The sequence below is a fragment of the Sylvia atricapilla genome, chromosome 18, assembly GCF_009819655.1.
Source record: "Sylvia atricapilla isolate bSylAtr1 chromosome 18, bSylAtr1.pri, whole genome shotgun sequence".
NCBI classification, from domain to species: Eukaryota; Metazoa; Chordata; class Aves; order Passeriformes; family Sylviidae; genus Sylvia; species Sylvia atricapilla.
Window position 1 is genome coordinate 8,736,544 of NC_089157.1, and position 16,457 is coordinate 8,753,000.

Sequence of the window (16,457 nt, forward strand, 5' to 3'; positions counted from 1 at the left end):
CCCGCCGCGGCCCCGGGAGGAGCCGCTGGCGCAGGGCCATGCCCGGCCCCTCCCGCCACGGCGCCCCAATGGTTTCTCCCGTCTCAATAGCCCGTTTGAATCTCCCGCGCGCTGACGTCACCCGCCGACTCCACCAATGGCAGGCAGCCCCCCTCAAACCCCCACGGCCTGTACCCGCGGCCCACACCACCCCAACGCGGCGCGGGAGGGGGTAAGGGGGGAGGATTCGCGCTACTCGGCCGCAGCCCACGGCGGGGCCGAGTGGAATCGATCGTGGTAAAAACTGCCTACCCCGCCCCCCGGGGAATGCGGGGAAAGGGGCGGCGGGGGCGCGGTGCGGGGCCGTGCCGTACCTGCTACGCGGGGGTCGCTTCTGTGGGTGCTGCGGTGACGGTGCCGCCTGGTCCGCTGCCACCGGCTGAGTGAGACCGCACGGTTGCCAACCCCGCGGTTTTATACCCGGGGGCCGAGAGCCCCGCCTCCTCGGCCGAGAACATCGCCATATATGGAGATCTTTCAGAAACAGGCGCTCTCATTGGCTGGCGCGGCCCGAGCCACGTGGGGCGGCTGCCGGGCTGGCCCCGCCCCGCGGCACCCCGGAACCCGCATGGGGCGGGGGGGTGCGGGGGGGCGACCCCCGGCTCCGGCGGGACCCCCCGATCCCGGCGGGACCCCCCGGCCGCGGCCCACCCCGGGCACCTCCGGAACCCCTCCCGGCAGCGCCTCCGGGAGTGCCGGGCCCCCGCGGGCCTGGCCGGGCCTGGCCCCGCACCCCCAAGTTGGGACTGCGCCCCACACCCTGGGCAGCACCGAGCAGCACCTCCACCTCACCCGGGCACCGGGACCCCCCCCACCCACCGCACCTGCACCCCACACCCCGGCAGCGGAACCCCCCCATTCATGGCACCTGCACCCCCACCTGGCACTGGGACCCGCCTTACCCACCTGCACCCTCGCCCAGGGCACCCGGCCCCCCCAGCCGTGGGTCCTGCACACCTCACCCATGACACCCACCCGAGACCCCCCAACCATCGCCCCTCCACGCACAGCACCGGGCTGGGGACCCCCGGTGCACCCCGACTAGTCCCAGCCGCACTCCCGACTCCGCCCTGCACCCCCCTCCAGGTGACACCGTGTGTCCCAGGGGTGACACCTCTCACCCGCGGGTGCTCCCCCCGGGGTACGGGCACCCCCTGGCCCCCCGCGCTCCCCCGGCAGCACAGGCCCGGCTGTGCTGCCCCTGCAGTGCAGGGACACTGCACAGCTGCGCTGACATCCCAGTGACCCCAGTGACACCCCAGTGTGAGCCGCCCCAGCCCCACTGGAGCCCCAGCTCTGGCACTCCCAGCCTGGGGGCTCCTCGTGCCCTTTTCCTCGGGGGCTGTCCAGGCCCCCCGTTCCATGGGGGGGTCCCGGCCACGGCTCCCACCTGTGCAAGGCCAGACAGGCGTGTGCCAGGGGGCCTGGGTGGCCGTGCAGTGGGACCAGGTAGCCACGCCCCATGTCAGGTAGCTCTGCACTGTGTCAGTTCTCACATATGACATCGGGCAGACTTGCACCGTCTCAGGTAGGCACACACTATTGTCAGGTAGCCACAAGCTGTGCCAGAGGCCCAGGCAACACACTAGGTAGCCACATAGCACCAGGTAGTCATGTACCGTGTAGCAATTCAAGTAGCCACACCCCATGCCAGGTAGCCACAACCCATGTCAAGCAGCCATGTCATGTCAGGCAGTCACACACTGCCAGGTAGCCGTGTCCCATGCCACATCAGCCATGTACCACACCGAGTAGCCACCTATCACGCCAGGTACCGTGCCAGGTAGCCACACGCTGTGCCAGAGGCCCACGCACCAGCCACCCACGCCAGCTCCTGGTGCCACTCAGACCCATGGCAGTGGTGGCCGCTGGTGTCGCCGCCCCCACGTCCCACGGGATTCCCACCCCTGCCCTGCCCTTCCCGACAGCTCCCGGTGGCACCGGGATGGGTGACACTGGCATTGTCGGGGTACAGAGACATCAGCGACTCGGGCTGACCCCGAGGGGGTGGCGGGGGTCCTGGAGGTCCCGGCACAGCTCCAGGGGTCTCGTGTCCCCGCGCCAGCGCCGTGTCCCGCCGGGCCGTGGTGGGACATTGAGGGCCCTGGGGGGGTCTGGCTCGAGGGGACTGTGCAGGTGACACCCGCATCCCGAGGGTCCCCGGGGGACATCCCAGCCGTACCCCCCACCCGGACACCGCACCGGGGCCGCCCCGCGTGGGCCGCCCTCACCCGTGACTCAGGGCGGGCAGGGCCGAGCAGGGAGGGGCAGGGGCGGGAGAACGAGGAGGAGGAGGAGGAGGAAAAGGAGGAGGAAGAGGAGGAGGAGGAAGGCACCACCCCCGCCCCGCCCCGCCGCCCGGTGTCCGTCCGTCCGTCCGTCCCCGCCGCCCGTGCGCAGGGGAGGAGTGATGGGGCGGTGATGGGGCGGTCCCATCTCGCAGGTCCCCGGTACCCTTCCTGATCCCCCACCGGACCCCCGAGCCCCTGCCCTGACACCCCCGGGCTGCTGGGCCACGGTTGAGGCCCCCCGCCATCCCTCTGCCGGCTCCCTGTCAGGGATTGGGGACCCCGGGTAGTGCAACAGCCCCACATCCCTCCCTGGGTGGAAACCAGGAGGGGCTCCCACCACCCAGCACCTCGACACCCTCCTGACCCCACACCCAAGACACTGCCTGATCCCTGAGCGTGTGGGGTACAGCTGAACCCCCCTTCCCCTCCCCTTCCCCTTCCCACAGCGCCCCACCGGTGCTGTGGATTGGGGACCACCCCCGGCAGCCCAGCGCCCTCATTTTCCTCCTGGGAAGGGTGTTGGATGGAAATCGGGGGGGCATTCCCATCCGGAGGGGTCACCCACCCACCCATGTCAACCCCCAGCCCCCTGCCAGAGGGGTTGTCACGAGCCTGTCCGGTCTCAGCAGCCCTCAGTGGGGAGGGGTCTGGCTGTCCCCAGGCCGGGGGGACGCGGGGACACGCCGTCCCTATGGGACAGCGCCCAGGGCCCCTCCCGAGGGGAACCTGACCCCGCCGGGGGGGTTGGGGGGGACCGGGATGTATAAATGCCGCTCCCGGCTGCGCTGCCGGGCAGGTGCCGGCGGGCACCCACCGAGAGCCACACGGCCACCCTGCCACCCACGGCCCCCCCGGGCCCCCCAGGACCCTGACCCACTTATTCCCCCCGCGCCGAGGCCCGAAAGCCGACCCGGCTCCGTTTCGGGGGTCAGTTTCAGCGGCCGGGCGCTCTCGGCTCGGGTGTCGCGGCTTGGGGGGCCTCGGCACCCCCCGGCGCGGGCAGCGCCAGCCCGGCATGAAAAAGTCATGAGCAACCAAAGCTGGGGCTGTTGCGGGAACAATAACCGGGCACCGGGCTGACACCGGAGCCGCAGGGCTGGGGGGACGGCGGCGGGAGCCGGAGCGGCATCGCTGCGGGAGCACCAGCCCCCAGCACGGGGGTTCGGGGCGCTTTGGGGGACTCAGGTGTTGGCAGAGCCCGTCCCCTCCTGTCCCCAGGTGCCCCCGGTGCAGCGTGGCCGAGGCCGGGGTCCCTGTGGCTGCGCCTGCCCCGGTTGGGGGGGTCCCAGCAGGGCTTGGGTTGCAGTGGGGACTGTCCCCTACACCGCTGTCCCCTCCTGGCCCCCACGCCCCCATCCTCTCCTGCTCGCCACCAAGGGGCCGGACCCTCATCTCTGTCATGAGTTCCAGCCCCGAAGGAGCCCACGCCCAGGGGGTTGGCTCGGGGGGGGAGTTTGGGGGTGACCCCGATCCACAGCTGCAGGAAGGATTTGGGGCCACAGGACAGATGGAGGCCAAGGGCCCCAAAGCAGGATAAAAGGTTTACACTAATCAAAATGCCTGGCTAATTGGAAAAGGCGCTTAGGGGCTGGCCGGGAGGCGGCGCGGCTGGAGGTGACCCGCTGCTGAATCAGAGGGGCCGGTAACCTTAACCCGCCGGGATCGGAACGGATACGCCGGCCCGGATCGGGTTCCTACCCAAGTTTTCCACCCGCGGCTCCGCCACAGCCGGACGGGGCCGCGGCGAGGGACGGTGGCGTGGCCGGGGGCTGCCGCGGTGCCCCCTCGCCCGGGCGCCCCCGGTGCCCATCGCGACCCGGCCGGTCTCTAATCCCACCCGCGGGTAATCGAACGGGTCGCAGTCCCCCGGGTCCCCGTCCCCGCTCCGTGGGTCCGGGGCAGCGCAGCCGCCCCCGCCGCGGGCGCTCGGTCCGGCCCCGCCGCGACGCCCGGGCTCGGCAGCGCCGGGGAGCCCCCGCCGGCCCCCGGGGGCCGCCCCCGCCTCGGCGGAAGATGCCAACGAATGGGATCCACCAGGTGCTGAAGATCCAGTTCGGGCTGATCAACTGCGAGAGCCGGTACTTGACGGCGGAGAGCTTCGGCTACAAGGTGAACGCCTCGGCGCCCAGCCTCAAGCGCAAGCAGATCTGGACGCTGGAGCAGGATGAAGCCGACAGCTCCATCGTCTTCCTCAAGAGCCACCTGGGCCGGTACCTGGGCGCCGACAAGGACGGGAAGGTGCGCTGCGAGGCGGAGCAGCCGGGCCGGGACGAAGGCTTCAGCATCATCACGCAGTCGGATGGGCGCTGGGCGCTGCAGTCGGCCCCGCACCGGCGCTTCTTCGGGGGCCGCGAGGACCGGCTGTCCTGCTTCGCCCCCAGCGTGACCGAGGGCGAGCTCTGGACCGTGCACCTGGCCATGCACCCCCAGGCCAACCTGCTGAGCGTCAGCCGCCGCCGCTACGCCCACCTGAGCGCCCACGAGGACGAGATCGCCACCGACAGCAACCTGCCCTGGGGAGTGGACGCGCTCATCACCCTCTGCTTCCAGGACAAGAAGTACAGCCTGCGCACGGCCGACGAGCGCTACCTGCGCTGCGATGGCACCTTGGTGCCCGAGCCCGGCGCCGGCACGGGCTACACCCTCGAGTTCAAGGCCGGCAAGCTGGCGTTCAAGGACTGCGACGGGAAATACCTGGCGCCCACCGGACCCACCGGCACCCTCAAATCCGGCCGCAGCTCCAAGCCGGGCAAAGATGAACTCTTTGACCTGGAGGAGAGTCACCCCCAGGTGGTGTTCACGGCGGCCAACGGCAGATATGTCTCCATCAGGCAGGGTAAGGGCTCCCCACATCCCCTGCCCACTCCCTGCCCACACAGGGACCCTCACGCACCCACAGCTCTCTGGGACCCCCACCCCGGTGGGGATCCCCCAGTAACAACCTCTCATTGCCTGGGGGGGATCCTACAGCCACCTCCTGGGGACATGGGGGACCGCAGCCTGGCTGCTGGAGAGGGACACGGGGGCTCCTGTCTGCCTGGGGGGGCTGAGGTCAGTGAGGATGGAGTGGGAGCAGCTGTGGGGTGGGCAGGGCTGCGGGGGGAACGCGTGGGTGTGTGTGTACACACGTGTCTGCATGTGCAAGGCTCCGTGGGCATGCACAGGGCTGTGTGTGAACACGTGCAGGGCTGTGGGTGTGCACAGGTGTGTACGTGCACACACACACACACACACACACACACACACACACAGGTGTGCCATGCTCCGTGCAGCATCCACTGGTTCATACATTTGCCTGTGCACTCCACACATGATGTCCTGTGTGCACACACGTGTGTAGAGCCAGCAGACGTGACCACAGGTGGAGCAGAACCCCTAGTTTGAGACCCAAGGGACCCCAGTTGCCCCCAGGTGCCCCCCGGGGACGGTGCCACCCCTGTGCCAAGCAGCTTAGTGCCGGGTGACGGGGGCGACCAGCTATAAATAGGGGTTTGTGACCAGATGGACACGGCGGTGACAAGCTGATTAACCAGCCCAATTAGCACAATTGTTCGCAGGAGGATTTGGGGGGGAGGGGGAGGGCGGCCGTGGGGCAGCGATGGTGATGGTTGGGGTGGGACAATGGCTGGAATGGGATTAGTCCTGATGGCCAGAGCAGGATCGCTGCCAATGGCCAGAGCGGGATCAGTGACCATGGACAGAGTGGTTTTGGTGACAACAGCCAACAGAGTGGAACCGATACCCATGGCTGGAATAGGATGGGTGCCAATGGCTGGAATGGGACAGCGACAATGGCTGGACTGGAATTGGTCCTGATGGCTGGACTGGGACTGCTGACAACAGCTGGAGTGGGATCAGTGCCTGTGGCTGGATTGAGATTGGTGACAAGGGCCAGAGCAGGGTCACCGATGATGACTGGAGTAGGACTAGTGCCAACTAGTGCCAAAGTGGGATTGGTGACCACAGCCAGACTGAGACTGCTGCCCAGGGCCAGGACAAGACCAGTGCTGGCAGTCAGAGAGGAACCAGTGCCAGTGGCCGGAGCAGGAGTGGTGCTGCTGGCTGGAGTGTGACCAGCGCTCATGGTCAGGACCAGCACCAATATCCCTTCTCCCCCCAGGTGTGAATGTCTCAGCAAACCAGGACGAGGAGCTGAACCATGAGACCTTCCAGCTGCAGATCGACCGCGACACCAACAAGTGCAGCCTCCACACCAACACCGGCAGCTACTGGACCCTGGTGGCCCACGGGGGCATCCAGGCCGTGGCCACCGAAATGTGAGTGAGGCTGCAGTTGTGGGGTGGCGAGATGGTTTGGGGGCACACAGGCAACTCCCAGTTCCCGCTGTCTCTCTGTCACCAGCGCTGCCAACACCATGTTTGACATCGAGTGGCGCGGGCGGCGCGTGGCCCTGCGCGCCAGCAACGGCCGCTACGTCTGCACCAAGAGGAACGGGCAGCTGGCGGCCGTCAGCGACACTGTGGGTGAGTGCTGGGGGACACAGGGGGGACAGGTGGGTTCCCCGGGGTGCTGAGGGCTGGGTGCTGCACAGGGGAGGACGAGGAGTTCACTCTGAAGCTGATCAACCGCCCGATGCTGGTGCTGCGGGGGGAGCACGGCTTCGTCTGCTACCACCGGGGCTCCAACCTGCTCGACTCCAACCGCTCTGTCTACGACGTCTTCCACATCAGCTTCAGTGATGGCGCCTACCAGATCCAAGGTGGGCAAGGCGGGCTGTGGGGTGGGGTAGCCCTGGGGGTCTGTCCAGCCTGCAGTAACACACCCCTCTGGGGCTCCTTGCAGGCCAGGGGGGCAAGTACTGGTACGTGGCGAGCAGCGGGTCGGTGTGTAGCGATGGGGAGATCTCCGAGGATTTCTTCTTCGAGTTCCGGGAGCGGGGCCGAGTGGCCATCAAAGGGAAGAACGGGCGGTACCTGCGCGGGGACCCCGCGGGGACCCTGCGCGCCGACAGCGAGTCCGTGCTGCGGGCCACGCTCTGGGAGTACTGACCCCTGGAGCTGCCCCTGCCCACGGGCACCCGCCTGTCCCCGGCAAAGCGGCGTGGTGGCAGCGGTGGCACCATCCACAGCAGCTGTGGTGGCAGAGGTGGCACCATCCCCGGCAGCTGTGCCCCCGTGAATCACGGCATTAAAGTCACTTGGATCACACCGGGGCAGTGCCGCGTTCTCCTTCCCATCGGGATCCAGCCCTGTTTCTCTCCCAGCAGCACCCAGTCCCCATGGAAAGGGCTGATCAGGGGGATGCCCGGACCTCCAGGGGTGCCACACGGGATCGGGGGGTCAGCAAAGCCACGGCAGGCAGGAGCCCCAGGGGGTTGGTGAGCCCGTGGCTCCTTTGCCAGGCTGGGGGAGCAGGGGGGTGGTGGTGGAAGCCCCTCACTCTGAGAGCTGCCAGGACACTCCGGGAGGATGGAAAGGAACAGAGCCAGGCACAGGGTGAGCAACAGGATCTTTTTCATGGCAGACGACAGAGTTACAGACAGTGGAGAGGTGCAGGAGGGGCCGGACCACGCCGCACCAGCATGGAGATACGAGATCATTTATAGAAACAACGGGGGAGCGGAGACCCCCTCCCCTGCCCAGCAGAAAACGGGGCTCCCCCGGGCACAGCACCCTGTTTGTCCTAATCCTGAAGGAGGCTCGGGGGGCTCATCCCGCGGCCGGCCCGGCTCGGCACGGCCACTACACTACCACGGATCCACAAGACAGCGCGGCCCCGGGGGGCTGCCCCGGCCTGGCCGGGCTGGGGGGCGGTGGGGCAGGGCTGGGCCAGCCCAGGAGCCCCCGCTCCGCCACCGGAGACCCCCCCGATGCTGCCGACAACACGACCACGAAACACGCACAGACACACCCCCTCCCAGACCGCTGCCGGCCCCGCTCCTGCTCTGGTGGGGTGGGGGGGCTCTCCCGTGGGCCCCCACCCCGGCCGGCGGGGTTTGGGGCGGGCTGGCCGCCCCCCGCTCACAGCAGGACCAGGCTGGGGTTCCGCAGCTGCCGGTAGATGTTCAGGAGCTTCTCGGCTGTGGCAGAGCCCTCAGCCCCCTCCTCGCCCAGGGGCGGCTGGTCCCGGAGGGTCTGCGCCTCCTTCAGCAGCATCTGCGGGACGGGGGCGGGGGGTGAGGGACGGGGAGGTGGTGGGGGTCCCACGGGGAGGGGATCGGGGGGCTCACCTCGTGGTTGGCCTGGATCTGACGCAGGTACTGCATGCGGAGGTCGGGGGGTCCCGAGCCCTGCGCCGCCTGTTCCAGCACCAGCGCCTGTGGAGGGAGGGAGGGAGGGTGCTGGGGGAGCTGGTAGCACCCATCCAGCCCCAGGGACCCCAATCCCACGAGCCCAAGCCCTAGGGACCCCAATCTCAGGAGCCCCAGCTCCAGCAGCCCCCAGATCCTGGGAGCCCCCACCCTGGGAATTCCCAGTCTCAGGGAGTTTGAGGCCTGGGGACTCCCAGCCACAGAGAACCCCCTGAGCACTGGGGGGTCCCAATCTCAGGGCAGCCCAAGCCCCAAACCTGGGACCCTCAGGTCTGGGCACCCCCAGCCTCAGTGGTGCTGGTCTGTCACACTCTGGTGCCACAGAAATGCCCCCTCTGCACCCCAGGCTCCATTCCAGGGGGTTTGGGGTCACTCGGGGTCCCCCTGCCCCCCGGGGGGTACCTGTATGCGCCGGATGACGGCGTGGTGTGTCCTGCACATGTGGGCCAGGGATGGGCTCTCCATCAGGATCTCCACAGCCTGGATGGGACCCGCAGGGCTCAGATCATTCATGGCCACCTGGACAGCAAGAGCACACTGTCACTGTCACCCTCACTGGGCAGTGGGGGTCCCAGACCCCTCTCCATGGGCACTGAGGTCCCCAGAAGGCTCTGGACACTCCAAAACCCTCCCACCCCTCCCAGGAGCAGTTGCCCCCAGCTACCAGGTGAGCCCTGGCAGGATTGAACCTGGGAGAATTAACACTGTCACTCATCACCCTGGGGACATCTGAGCTCTCAGGTGCAAATCCACCTGTGCCAGGTACCTGGGGGCCCCTCAGGTGGGGTCAGGCAGGAGAGCTGGGCAGAAATCCCTGTTTTCCCTGTGTCTTTAGAGGGGAATTTTGCATGGGGTGGATTTACAACCCAAATCCAAGCACGTTTTCTAGAACCAAAGAAATGGGAACGTCTGGAGAGGGAGTGAAATGACCACAGGCAGGGAAGCCCAGGGCTGGGAGAATGGACTGGGAATGTTGCCTGTCCAGCCCAGCACTCAAACCCCAGCCACAGGAGGGGGTCAGAATGGCATGGCCATGCACCCACTCATCTCCCTGGCTCCAGGAAGGAGCCGGCTTTGTGGGACAGGGGGCTTCCCTGCAGGCTGACCCATTCCTTGGCTCAGGGCTAACCCATTCCTTGCCTCTCGGATGAGCAGCTGGACGTGGCCACCGTCGGGAGCCGTGCCACACACCGATGCCACCTCTGTGCTGCTCAGTGCCTCGGCCCCGGGGTTCTCAGCCAGCAGCCAGCGCAGGGTGGCACAGCACAGTGGGACATCTGGGGACCAAAGGACAGAGCAGAGATGTGACACTGCTGACAGCGTGTGCCCAAGGCAGTTCCTGAGGGGGCAGGGGTGGCACGGGCTGGACCTGCCCCGCTGGGACACACTGAGCTCAGTGATGCCACTGCCACATGTGCCAATGCTGTGCTGGGGGCAGTGGGGTCACACGGCCCTCCTCGCCCAAGGGAGAGGCTGTGACAGTGCCACCCTGCCAACACCCCTGCCCCAGGAGGCTCTCTGTCACTCCAGGCATGCTCCTCTCCAGGGACCCACCTGTTTCCGAGGTTTTGAGAGCATTTTTCAGCAGCTCCGACGACACCCGGATGGATGCTGCCGAGGGGGGCAGGTTCTCCTCTCCCGGGGTTTTCCCCTCCTCGGGTTCAGTCTGTTCCCGGGACACTTTGAGGAAGGTCTCCACAGGGTCTGAGGGGGCAGGGGGGGCGTCGGGCCTGGGGGGGCTGCTCCCGAAACGGAGGCACTGGAGCATGTCAATGGTGCATTGGCTGAGGGGCAGGCAGATCCCCTCTCTGTCCGGGGACAGCAGGGGCGAGTCGTCGGGCAGGAAATCATCCAGGTCCTCGGAGGAGTCGGAGCCGCTGCCCAAAATATCCCGTAAACTGTAGTAGAGGGCACAGGAGATGGTCAGAGGCAGGTCCAGCTTGGTGTCCGCAGCAGGGCCGAGGGGCAGCGTCAGCTCCCGCTTGTTCCCAGGGAGCAGCTGGTCAATGGGGAAGGTGAAGGTGGTGGCCGAATCCATGGATTCCTCCTCTAAGGCACAGGGGCTGGCCAGGAGCTGGACACAGAGGGTCCAGCCCTCCTCCAGGCTGTACTCGCTGCAGTTTTCCAGCAAGCAGGAGATGGTGACGGTGTCCTGGAGCAGGAGGCAGCTCCAGTTGGCAGTGACGGTGCAGGCGATGGGCTTGTGGCCCTCGTGGCTGGAGAGCAGTGCCGCGCTCACGTTCATCACCTGGTTCAGGCTGGCCAGGGCTCGGTTCCTCTGGTCCACGGCCTTCTTCAGGAAGGACACTCTGCAAGGACAATATGACAGGGACGAAAAAACAGGAGGGACGTGAGGATGGCGCTGTGCTGCCAAGCTGAGCTGCTCCTGGCACGACCTCACCACAGGAAAACCCCCAGCCTCCCTGCCACGGCAGCCACAGATCCGTGTTCCCATCAGAGCTGACCCTGTGGAGTGACCCCGGACAGCCAGACCTCAGGAATCCCCCTGTGGATGGAGGGAGGGGCTCACCCACAGCCCCTCCCCACATGCAGCCAGCCATGGAGGATGGCGGCATGTGCCTGCCCTGCCTGTTACTGCCGGCTTGGCACGCGTGGCAGGCGCCTGGCACCCTGCCTGTGACACCTTCTGCTGCCATGGCTGCCGCTGCCAGCCCGCCCACGGCGCTGGGGGTGGCTGTGCCATGGGAGGGGGCTGCCCTCAAACACTGGTTTTATATTATTGAGGCTGGGGGGGCTTCCCAGACAGAAAAGGTAAATGCTGGAGCAGTTTTCCAAAAGAAAAGCTCGAGGAGAGATGGGGGTGTTCAGCCTGGAGAAAAGAAGGTTCCAAGGAGACATTAGGGCTCCTTCCAATGCCTGAAGCGGCTCCCGGGGAGCTGGAGAGGTACTTTGAACATAGGTCCTGGAGTGAAGAATAAAGAGGAATGGTTTTCCACTGCCAGAGGGCAGGGTTAGATGGGATATTGGGAAGGAATTGTTCTCTGTGAGGGTGGTGAGGCCCTGGCACAGGTTGCCCAGAGCAGCTGTGGCTGCCCCATCCCCTGAAGCGTCCCAGGCTACATTGGATGGGGCTTGGATCAACCTGGGGTAGAGGAAGGTGTCCCTGCCCATAGCAGGGAGTGGAATGGGATGAGCTTTAAAGTCTCTCTTACTCAAACCATTCTGTGATTCCATAATTAATGACTGGCCGTGACCTGCACAACCCCCCAGCTTGGTGCCACCTTTACCTCTCTGAGGTGTCCCCTATCCCTGACAGCAGCTCCTTGATCCTCCGGCCGATCTCAGCAGGGGTCAGCTCCACGTCCGGCTCCTCGGGGCTGCACAGGCCACAGGACACCAGGCGGCCCTTGGCTGACAGGGCCAACAGCTCCGACTCCCCTGCGGGCACAGACGGGGCGGGTCAGGGGCCGGGAAGGGAAGGGAACAGGAGCTTCCTGCATGGCTGAGGTGGGAGGGACAGGGAGCAGGATGGCACTGCCTCACCAAGGCAGTGGGATATGATGGAGACAGACATGGATCACCACAGCACACCCTGCTCGCACACAGACCCACAAGAGGGGACACCACCCTGTGCCTGCCATACTCCCCAGCCAAGGCCAGCAGCACCCAGTTGTCACACAGGGGCCCTGCTGGTGGCACACACAGCTCTGCAGGCAGCCAGTCCAGAGGAACATTGAACACCCCCTTTTTGGAGGGAGCTGGTTTGGGTCTGCCCCAGGCTGCCCCATGCAGGGAGCCCACGGCTCTGAGGGCTGGCCAGTTCCTATGATGCTGAGCTGAGGGACTGGGAACGTGCAGGGAAGAGCAGCAATCACAACAGACAGGAACGACTCACAGAACCAAGGGGAGCCAACAAGGGTGAAAGATGGAGCCCCACTCAGCCCGCACAGAGCTGCAGAGGGAGGAGAGCTGGGATCCCACCCCGCTGCCCCCAGTACCTTCCGAGGCCCGAGAGGACAAGGAAAGAGCCACGACGCTACAGATACTCAGGCTGGCCGGGGACAGCACCGGGGGCAGCACGCCGGCGCCGCTCTCCGTGTCCTCGGGGTCCGAGGAGTCTCCCGCCCAGTCCAGGTCGACGGCGGAGATGTCTGAGTGGGTGCTGTAGTACATGCGGGAGCCGCTGCCGCAGGCCGCGCACAGGATGGGTCCCCGCAGGTAATATTCCCTGAGCTCCGGCACCGTGGCCTCCTCCCTCTGATCCGCCTTCACGGCCACCATCTTCCCGTAGTGGCCCACGGCCACCACGCAGTCACAGCCGGGCTCGCCCGCGGGCGGCTCGTCCTCGGCGTCGTCGGCCGCGCGCCGCTCGGTGCGCAGCGCCCCGATGAACACGATGGGCTCCTCCAGGTGGTGCAGGATCTTGATGGGCGGCGCCGGTGCGGATACATCACGGCAGCCGTCGGCGGCGGGTGAGGAGCTGAGGGCTTTGAGGGGCACGGAGCAGAGCTGCCCATCCGGGAAGCCGCACAGGATCATGGGCGACTCCAGCATGGCCACGTCGATGCCGAAGAGGAGGCTGAAGAGGGGCTCCTCCAGCACGAAGCCCCCCGAGCACCACAGCCCCTGCGTGCCGGGCGCGGCCGCGCAGCACAGCACGGGCAGGAAGCAGGAGGGCGGCGTGTCCCCGCCGTCCCCGGGCGGGCTCCCGGGGCAGAACTCCACCTGGCTGACCTGCCGGTACGGGGGCCCGTCCTGCTCCGGGCGCGGCAGCTCGTGCAGCCTCATCCACCACTTGCCCTCGTCCTGGGCCAGCGTGATGACGAAGGTGCTGAGCAGGGTGAACATGCTCAGGCTGGCGTCGGGGAAGATGCAGGCGTCTGCTTCCACCGGGAAGACGCCGGAAGGGCCGTTGCTTTCTTGGCCGTCGCCGTCCGTCTGCTCCATTAACCTTCGGGAAAACAGGGAAGAGCTCTGAGCCAAGCCGTGGGGAGAAGCCAGCGTGTCCCTTGGCCGCCTCTTTGCCTGGCCCTGGGAAATGAGCTCCTGCAGGAGAGCTTTTAGCACCGGCAGAGACGGATCCAGACCTTCCCATGGCAGGAAGGGCAGCCCCGGGAGCCCAGGGACAGGGGGTCAGGCTCACCTGCTCTGCTGCTCCAGGGACACACAGTAGATCCCGCTGTGGGCACACAGGATGTAGAGCTGCCGGGGCTGGGGCAGCAGCTCCACGTGCCACACCTGGTCGGGGCAGCGGTACACAGCCTGGGAGCGGGGACAGAACCAAATGTCACCTCCCACGGCACCCAGAGGGGTGGCAGGGACAAGGCGGCTCCCTGCAGAGGGGGATCCAAAGCCATTTCCAGGGACAAACAGATCCCTGGGCAGCACCCAGCTGGGTGTTCCTGGTTGGGAGGGGGGCTGAGGCAGCCTGTCATTCCCGCTCCCTGAGGGGAAGGAAAACAGGGAGCAGGGTACGTGCTCTACTTTGCTGAGCGGGAGCGCAGTGTGGGAGGCAGATCCCGCTCTTACAGCGGTGGATTTCTTAGAAATGATAATCAGAACAAATTAACAAAGGCAGCAGCGTGTCAGTCAGGGTGCTGTGACAGCAGGGACAGCGACCAGGCCTGGGGGGAGAGGGGGGAGAAGCCCCTGTGCCGGGGGGAACAAGCCTGTGGAGTCTGATCCAAAGGTATCCCACAGCACTGGGAGAGGGGCCAGCTGGCAGCATCCCCAAACCCCAAAGCAAAGCATGCTGCTTGTAGGGTTTGTTTATTGGATCCTGACAGAGAGAATCCAGTGATAGGCAGTGGGGACATGACTGGGGAGTGTTCCCACTGTGTCACAGGACACTGTCCCCATGGGATGGGGGGAACAGGTGGACCCCCCACCCCGCCAAGCCCCTCACCTTGAGCACTTTGCCCTCTTGGTCGTACACGTAGACAAACTCGGTGCCGTTGGAGAGGTAGATCTCGTTCTCGTGGCACAGCACCCGCGGCTTGCCCGCCACCAGCCCCCCCACCGGGCAGCAGAATCCGGCCAGGTAATCCACCCTGTGCCCCACCTGTGCCATGGTGCCGGCCTGGGGATGTGGGGAGGGGGTGTGGGGACACCGAGGGTGTGAGGGGCTGAGCCCAGACCCCCAAGCTGTGGGCAGTGTGTGGTGACACAGCCCTGCACACCCTTGAGCCCCTGTCTGAGCCCCACAGCCACCCACAGCACATGGGAACCTCCAGACCCCCCACCCTGAGTCCCATAGCCCCTTCTCTCCCGGAATGAGACCCTCAGGCCCAGCCCCACAAACAGCCCTTTCGCAAGCATCAACCTCAGCCCCCCCATTCCCACCTCCCCAGACCCCTCCACATCACAGCTCTTATACCCCACTCTCCAGACCCACCCTAACCCCCCATCACAGCCCTTGAACCCCAGACTCTCCAGACCCACCCCAGATCACGGTCCTTGAACCCGAAACTCTCCAGACCCACTCCAGATCCCCCCACATCACAGTCCACATACCCCAGACTCTCCAGACCCACCCCAGACCCCCTACATCACAGTTCCTGCCCCTCAGACTCTCCAGACCCACCCCAGACCCCCCAACATCACAGTCCTTGTACCCCAGGCTCTGTCCCACAGCCCCCCCCGGACTGAGACCCCCAAGCATCCCCAAACCCAACTCCACCGACAGCCCCCCACCCCAGGCGCACTCCGGCCCAGCCCACAGCCCCTCACGCAAACCCAAACCCCCGCCCGTGGTCCCCCCATCCCGCCCCCCCCAGATCCCTCCCGGAGGGGCCGCGGGTACCGGGCGGGGGGCGCGGGCGGCTCCGCTTTACGGCTGCGCGGCGGCCGCCGCAATGGGCGGGGGGGAGTTTACGACAGGCCGTAAAGCGGCGCTGGGCGGAGGGGGCGGCTCCCGGGGGTCGGTAGCGGGGGTCGGTACCGGGAGGGGAGGAACCCCTGCCCCATCAGTGACCTGCCCCCCATCCCGGCACGGGAGGAGAAAGGAGCGAGGCGATGCTGGCGGCAGCTGCTTTATTGACAGGGAGAGGAGCCGGGTGCGACCCCCGAGGGGGTCAGAGACCCCCCGAGCTGACCCTGCCTCACGGGGGTGGAGCCCCCCAAAGTCTGGCTGAGTTCCCCAAGTGATGACCCTGAGACCCCCAACTGGAGACCCCCCAAGTGATGCCCCTACACTCCCCAGCCTAAGCCTCAAGTGATGTCTCTGCCCCCCCGTCTTTTTGAGACCCCCGCAAAGTGATGTTTCTGCCGTCCCCAATCTGAGCCCCCCAAGTGATGCCCCTGTCCCCCAGCCTGGCTGAGCCCCCGGCCGCCGTCCCCGCCCCGGTGCCGGGCGAGGGTCGCTCAGTGCGGGGTCCCGGGGGCCCTGCGGGGGCTCGGGGGGATCCCCGCCCGGCGCGGGGGGCCTGCAGCGCCCCGGGCCCGGCTCAGCTGCTCCACGGAGGCTTCGAGGTGGGCGAAGCGATCCGAGAGCCGGCCCAGCTGCTCCTTCAGGGTGCGGAAATCCCGGTATAGCTCGTCCAGGGCCCCCGACAGCGCCGGGATCCTGCGGGCGCAGCGCCGTGAGGGCAGGGACCCCCAACTCTCCCCCCAACTCTCCCCCCAGGGACCCCCGGCCCCTCACCGGCCGTAGTCCGGCAGCACGGTCTGGTGGTCCGACAGCAGCAGGTTTCGCAGCTGGGACGTGATGGCGAATTTCCAGTTGTCCAGGACCAGCGTCAGGTTGGCGCAGCCCCTCGCCGAGTGTCTCTGGGCTGGAGGGGCCAGGCTGCGATCACGAGCAGCCCCCCAGGAGCAGAAGCCGCCCCCAGCCCTTCACCTGGGACCCCTCCAGCCGCGGCCAGGACCCGCCCGGGACCCCTCCGGCCCCACAGCCA

The 16,457-nt window shown here is 66.9% G+C and overlaps 3 protein-coding genes across 4 annotated transcripts in view; 1 reads left to right on the top strand and 2 right to left on the bottom strand.

Moving 5' to 3' along the window:
* ACTG1 (actin gamma 1) overlaps nucleotides 1-487 on the bottom strand; it is a 3,030-nt gene extending 2,543 nt beyond the window's left edge. Inside the window, exon 1 of the mRNA XM_066332295.1 lies at nucleotides 354-487. The gene's annotated coding sequence lies outside the window, so the exon portion shown is untranslated. The remainder of the gene's footprint in view (nucleotides 1-353) is intronic.
* Nucleotides 488-4,308: 3,821 nt separating this feature from the next.
* On the top strand, nucleotides 4,309-7,498 carry FSCN2 (fascin actin-bundling protein 2, retinal). The gene is made up of 5 exons (XM_066331835.1): nucleotides 4,309-5,166; nucleotides 6,451-6,607; nucleotides 6,693-6,814; nucleotides 6,883-7,050; nucleotides 7,134-7,498. The coding sequence occupies exons 1-5, from the start codon at nucleotides 4,344-4,346 to the stop codon at nucleotides 7,337-7,339; spliced, it is 1,476 nt and encodes a 491-aa protein (XP_066187932.1). The 5' UTR covers nucleotides 4,309-4,343; the 3' UTR covers nucleotides 7,340-7,498.
* A 286-nt stretch (nucleotides 7,499-7,784) lies between these two features.
* FAAP100 (FA core complex associated protein 100) lies at nucleotides 7,785-15,391 on the bottom strand. 2 transcript variants are annotated; one of them, XM_066332298.1, is made up of 9 exons: nucleotides 14,468-14,768; nucleotides 13,706-13,824; nucleotides 12,561-13,513; nucleotides 11,850-12,000; nucleotides 10,156-10,910; nucleotides 9,742-9,878; nucleotides 9,004-9,120; nucleotides 8,521-8,607; nucleotides 7,785-8,446 (listed from the first exon to the last, which is right to left on the bottom strand). In XM_066332298.1, the coding sequence occupies exons 1-9, from the start codon at nucleotides 14,630-14,632 to the stop codon at nucleotides 8,312-8,314; spliced, it is 2,619 nt and encodes an 872-aa protein (XP_066188395.1). In that variant the 5' UTR covers nucleotides 14,633-14,768; the 3' UTR covers nucleotides 7,785-8,311. The 2 variants fall into 2 exon arrangements, with proteins under 2 accessions (XP_066188395.1, XP_066188394.1); XM_066332297.1 differs by lacking the exons at nucleotides 7,785-8,446; nucleotides 8,521-8,607; nucleotides 9,004-9,120 and adding an exon at nucleotides 15,365-15,391 and having other exon boundaries at nucleotides 9,216-9,878; nucleotides 14,468-14,641.
* Between the last annotated feature and the right edge of the window lie 1,066 nt (nucleotides 15,392-16,457).